At 34.8% G+C, this 6,602-nt stretch overlaps 1 protein-coding gene across 1 annotated transcript in view; it reads left to right on the forward strand.

Moving 5' to 3' along the window:
* MYPN (myopalladin) overlaps positions 1–6,602 on the forward strand; it is an 89,359-nt gene that overhangs the window by 48,207 nt on the left and 34,550 nt on the right. The window contains exons 7-10 of the mRNA XM_019624261.1: positions 1,304–1,445; positions 3,177–3,200; positions 5,770–5,903; positions 6,281–6,315. Of these exons, the coding sequence (XP_019479806.1) occupies positions 1,304–1,445; positions 3,177–3,200; positions 5,770–5,903; positions 6,281–6,315 (335 nt within the window). The remainder of the gene's footprint in view (positions 1–1,303; positions 1,446–3,176; positions 3,201–5,769; positions 5,904–6,280; positions 6,316–6,602) is intronic.

Genomic DNA, 6,602 nt, shown 5'->3' on the forward strand with positions numbered 1-6,602 from the left:
TGAACTATAATGCCCCCTGGCTGTCACAATATTAACTCACACACCCCTCAGAGGTAAAAGTCTCCTACTATAGCTAAAGCCATGAGGTTGGTACCCATCCCTGTATTACTTAGAAAAATGCCATAAATAGGATACAGCCATGCACAAAATATCATAAATTGTTCAGACAAAAGCTGTAAAGAATCACAAAATATTTATAGGAGAGAATGACAAAAGCAAAAAAACTACCGGCTATCCCTTTCTCTGAAGCAAGAGCCAATATTTTCTAAATGCAGATCCCAAAATTGTAATAATAGAAAGCCTTGCGGCATTAAGTACTAATAATAGAGCTTGTGGAGGAAGTTAATCACAACCTTTCCATGTTTATAATCTTTGGACCAAATTTAAAAACAAAAATATGCTCATACACATTCCAAAGAAACATCACATAATCAAATGAAGCACCTACTACACAAATGAATGTCACATTAAATTCACAAATCATGAGTGAAAAACTAGTTGTGAAAGTAAAATGTGAGTTCCATTCTCCCATAGAGTCTGCTATACAATATACTGATATTTTACAGTTCAGAGTGGTTTTTGTAAACCTTTTTTTGTGGAAATGTGGAAGAGCATTTAATGATACCTTCGAACATTACAAGATATTTTACCAGGACATAAGATTCCATGTGTGACTATGTTTTTATAAAGATTGTCATTGTTTATATCCCTCAACAGATCGTTGAGACTATACTGGAAAGAACACATAAGTAAAACAAAATAGCAAAACAAAAGTCAGTTTTCAGGACTACAGAATGTAAACAAGGCAAAGCCAGGAAAACAGTTACTTGGGCCACACAGATTTTCCACCTCATGGACAGGCCATTCTTGTGTAGAAAAATACACGACTCCTACGCTGAATACACCTAGTAGATATTCACTGGACTTTTTTTTATTGTTATTATTTCCGGAAACCAAACTCCACTTAGGCATTTAAGAACAGAAGTATTTTACCAAAAATTAGTATTTTTGGAGCCCCTCAAATTGATTCACCTGGTAGTTAATAAACTTGTATGGCACTGCAACAAAGAGGAAAAGGAAGAAGATAGTGAGGAAAAAATTTATTCTGGGCTCAGAATCATCTGAGCCCTGATCTTTAAAAATAAACTCAATGTACAGTCACAGAATTGAAGTTTCTGGAAATGTAGAAGTATTGGAGAAAATCCAAATATGGAGACAACGATATCTTTTTCTAAAATTCAGCACTGGAACTAGATTTCAAAAATGTACACTTTTGGTTCTAACAATATTCTTCTCATTATAGATGTTACAAAATTTATCAGCCTCTGAGGGTCAGCTGGTTGTCTTCGAATGCAGAGTAAAAGGAGCTCCGTCTCCGAAAGTTGAGTGGTATAGAGAAGGGACCTTGATAGAAGATTCTCCAGATTTTAGAATTTTACAGAAAAGTAAGTTGATGCTTTAAAATTATTTTTTTTCTGCTAATTTATAAATTTATTGTATACATTGACTTTTATAACTTTTTAACAACTACTTAAAATATAATTTTTAAAGAATACAATAAAAATCACTTGTAATCTTAACCTGCCAAAGTAAACCCCATTAATATTTTGGTGTATATTCTCTGAAATTTTTTCCATGGATATGTTTTTTTTTAATAAAAATAAATGATATTCTCTTTTGTAAAATATTTTCACTCAACATTTCATGAACATCTTTCCACGTTAATAAATATAGGCTTTTCTTACTTTTAAAAATAAACCAATACGATCAATTTCATATTTATTTAATTTCCTATTGTTGAACATTTAGATGGTTCACAAATTTTTACTACTGCAAACTACACTTCAATTCATGTTAAGAGAAAATCTTTGTGAACATCTATAGAATAAATTCAAGTACTAGAATTGCAGCTGTTAATTCACATTTTTTGAGGCTTTTAATATATACTGCCAAAATGCCATCCCAAAAGGTTGAACTAAATTTAGGATAATCACATAATTGATCATTCAATCTGGGATACTTTGGGGAGTGAAAGAAGGTGCTATTAACAATTATAGGGATCCCAGGAATAAATCATGTCTGTCTAGATTCTACGATATCTGGCAATATATGGGAATGCCTTTGTCTCATCCCTTCACTAACAATGAGGATTAACCTTTTTTTTTATCTTCATTAATTTTATAGGCCCAAAATGGGAACACTTGTTTTAATCTGCACTTTGATAATTAGATGTGAGATGGGACATTTTTTCATATTTATTGAGTCTCTGTAGTTCTTTATCTTTAAATTACCTGTTCATATCCTTTGCTCATTTTTAATATTAAATTCTTTTATTGTAAGTATTATCTATATATTCCAGTGGTTAATTCTTTTTTTTCTTGTCATGCAGTGCTTTCACCCTGACCCATTTCAGTCATAAAATACATTGAAATGTATTGCTTTTTTGTTCATTTGTTTCTGCCTATCACAAAATAGTAGCACTTGGCTCAGTATATGAATCAAGCTACTATCAAGTTTACCAGCAGTAGCAACAACAATGATATATGCTGAATACCATTTAAACTGAGAAAAAAAAACTTCAATAGTTTTATCAATATAGAAGACTGTAACTAAGTTCAAACATTAATTGAACATCTGTATGCAGTACCATGTGGGCACTTTCAGGGATGTCAAAGAATTTTAAGATAAAGAACCTGCTCTGGAGAAACCGTCATCCGTCCTAAGCCCTTAATATTAGAAACCTTAGAGCAGGAGGTATAGTCTACATTTTATTAGGATGTGAGATCACAAAGCCAAGAATGATCTCTCAGTCTTCACAAACTTTTTTCCAGGTAAGGCTCAAAGGGCACCAATAAAACCCAGTTGTTCCTGAATCCCAGCTAACGCAGTGACTTTTCCTCACCTAAGGCTTATGCGTCCTAAGTGGAACCCAGGTGTGTCTCAAGATGCTACAGTATCATTTAGTTAGCTGCTCTCTTGCTGCCCCTTCGATGACAACCACCCTGTCCCTGTCAAGGTCATTGGTGCTTAGGGCATTTTCCTTAACATGTACAGATTAACCTTATCAAATCACTCAGGAGTATGCAAGAGACTATGAAATTCTATAGGAAGCTTCTGATGAAAATATAACCTCTCAGTAAAATAAATACTCAGACTCTAATTTTTTTTTCTTTTAGAACCTCGATCCATGGCAGAGCCAGGTAAAGATCATTTTAACTTTATTAGTATGTGATCAGTGACTTGATATATATAATAAGTCATGTTGAAATTACACTAGTGTCAAGAAAAAGTGAAAAATAAAGTTTTAGGGAAAAGTTCCAAACCAACTCTAGCTATTACTGTAGGAGAAGGAAAGGAAGAAAGCATGTGCAAATTTGGACTATATATCCAAAACCTAATATGAATGCAGTTAGTTCTGGGTGTTGAGGGATGTTTCTTAGGACTGTTTTTCCTCTTTCCTTGGCCCCTACTCATGACCTCCTAAAACTAGGCAGAGCAATTTCCATGATGTTAGATCAATTCCAATTCCACAGCTTATGCGTCTCAAGACTTATGCATCAGATTTTGAAATATGCAGAATCAATATAATGTCTGTGATGGTATTAGATTTGGCTGCGAGGATGCTAAGATGGCATGGAAGTAACAAGTAGGTAAGTAGCGCTTACCTCTAGAAAATACAAGTCATTCACAAACCACAGCATGAACATCTGAATGTCTCCTCTGTGGTCACCCTGAACTATCAGATTGTAGTTGTACCCATGGGTAAGAATGATGGTTTGGAATTTCATCATTATAACTCTCTTCTGAAAATGGATTGGAAAGGCATTTCAGAAATCGACACTGCACATCCATGTTGCACAGCCTTAGTCTAGGTCCTTGGGGATACATAGTAGAGATCAGAGTGGTCTTATTCTTGCATTGCTTGTAGTAGAGAAGTATTTTTTCCCTGTGAAAATACTTCAGGCTTTTGACACTTTCATCCAAAGTAGGTGCTTTCACTAGACAGTCTTGTACACAAAATTATTTCAGAGTCACTCAAAAGGGGTCCCTGCCCAAAACAAGCTGTCATGCCTTTCCCAGCTCCACAATTTAAAATCTCACAGCCAGAGAGTTCATCCTTGCACCTTGTATAATGCATGTACCCTTTGGAGGCAGAATACTTTATCTTATCAGGCAGGTATAGTGTAGTGTGAATGAATTTATCATATTATTTTTTGAGAGCAGGTCGCTGAAAGAAGAGAAAATGTGAAGGGAAACAGAGAAGGATGCCTAAGCCATGGGCTCAGAAAAAAAGGACAGAGAGGCACCCAAACCAAACTTTGCTCTCCATCATTTAGGATTCCTTGGGGAGCAAGTGAAGAAGACTTAACTAAAAGTGGCTTAAGCAATAAGAAAAATGTATTTTCTCACATAGCAAGATGCCCTAAGAAATGGCAGTCTTGAGATTGGCTAATTTAGCATCTCAGAGATCAAGACTGTGTTCCGTTTCCATTCTGCCATCTTCAGAGTATCCTCTTAGGATGGTTCTACTCATATACCCAAAACAGTTGCCACAGTTATGGATACTACATGCAGATGACGATATCGAGAGGCAAAAGTAGAAACTAACACTCTCTTTTTTCCCCCTTTAAGAGCGAGGAAAACTTTCCCAGAAACTCCCCAGGGGATTTTCCCTAATATCTCACTGACTGGAATTGTGTGTTACATGCCACCACTTAGCAAGGATAGAGTTAGCACAACTGACTGATCATGATTTACCACCTGAGGAAGGAAGAGGCCAGCTTGGCTGGAAGTACATGACCACTCCAAGGAGAGTGGACAGAGTTAGGATTCAATTAACAAGGAAGAAGGAGGGTGTAGTTATTGAGCAGGTGCTCAACACTGTCAGCTGTGACCTCCTGTCCAGTTTTCCTAGAGATTGTCCTGCTAATTCAATTCCATTACCATGAAACACTAAGATGCCAACTTTCTCCTAATACAACTATGCTTTTATTAATTTTGTTTTTAATGTTGGGTCTACAGAGTGGTAACTGGAGGTTTATGCTACTGTCTCAGACATCTCTTCATTAGCTGTCAAGGAATATCTAACTATAATAATTTTTAGCTACAAGCATATGGTTCTATCTGGGAATCACTTAGTTATTCAAAGGGGGTTCTTGGAGTAACCCATAAGAATCCCCGTAGTATTCCAAAGGAAAGAATGCATTTCATTCATCTTTCACCCAGAATTTCAAGTTACTCTATCAGCTAATTACTATTAGCTAAGCAAAATATATATTATCCAGTTTTCTGAATTTGTGGACTGCCTTAAAAATTACCTCATTGCAAAAGTTCCCCACAGAAATAGCGAGAGACCTGGGTTTAAGAAATGTTTTTTTTTAATCCTTTTATTTCACATAAATCTCCTTTTGCTTTAGCTCCTAATGTGTTTATGGGATTTTTAAGTTTATTGTTTCTCAGTTCTATTTTTATCATCTGGACTGATGACATAAAAATAGAGGATAATCTAAGAATCCATAATATATATTATATTATCGTAAAATTCTCTTGTTGATAGTCTGTCTACATGAAGTTATTTGTTCTATATCCTTTGACTCATTTAGCCTGCTAGTCAGTCAATTCAATCAAATAATTATTTTGATGAATTATTTTCAAACAATTAATATAACCAGCTTCTTATATTGACTTTTATAGAATCAGCATCTTATATCAGTAAATTCCATAATTCCATAATTAAGTCAGTAACCATTCTGTTTTACTGGCATTTAGAGGAGATTTGTACTTTGGTCATTGCTGAGGTATTTGCAGAAGACTCTGGATGCTTCACATGTACTGCAAGCAACAAATATGGCACGGTGTCAAGCATTGCACAGCTAGATGTAAGAGGTAAGGGTTCTTTAAATGTCATAACAATTTAGACTACGACTATGAATATGGAGAATTTGTATTATCCTACCTACTGCTTTTCATATGAAGTTAACTTGCCTCTCCTAAAAGAAAATTTGAATTATTGAGGAAAGTGTTCTTGAACAATATCCAATTTTCAATTTCTTATTGCATTTATAACCACCACCCCATTGAGGATGATGTTAGCTGTGGGTTTGTCATATATGACCTTTCTTATGTTGAGATATGTTCCCTGTATTCCCACTTTGCTGTGAGTTTTTATCATAAATGGATGCTGGATTTTGTCAAACGCTCTTTCTGTATCTATTGATATAATCATATGATTTTTCTTTTTCATTTTCTTTATCTGGTATATTACATTAATTGATTTGAGAATATTGAACCAACCTTGCATACAAGAAATAAATCCCACTTGATCATGGTGTATGATCTTTTTAATGTATTGCTGAATTTGGTTTGCTAATATTTTGTTGAGGATTCTTATATCTATGTTCATCAGGAATATCGGTCTATAGTTTTTTTGTTTGTTTGTTTGTTTTTGGTAATGTCTTTATCTGGCTTGGAAATCAGGGTAATGATGGCCTCATAGAATGAGCTTGGTATCATCCCCTCCTCTTGAATTTTTTGGAATAGTTTAAGAAGAATAGGTGTTAATTCTTTTCTGAATGTTTGGTAAAATTCACCTGTCCTCACCA

The sequence above is a fragment of the Hipposideros armiger genome, unplaced genomic scaffold (assembly GCF_001890085.2).
Source record: "Hipposideros armiger isolate ML-2016 unplaced genomic scaffold, ASM189008v1 scaffold_15, whole genome shotgun sequence".
NCBI classification, from domain to species: Eukaryota; Metazoa; Chordata; class Mammalia; order Chiroptera; family Hipposideridae; genus Hipposideros; species Hipposideros armiger.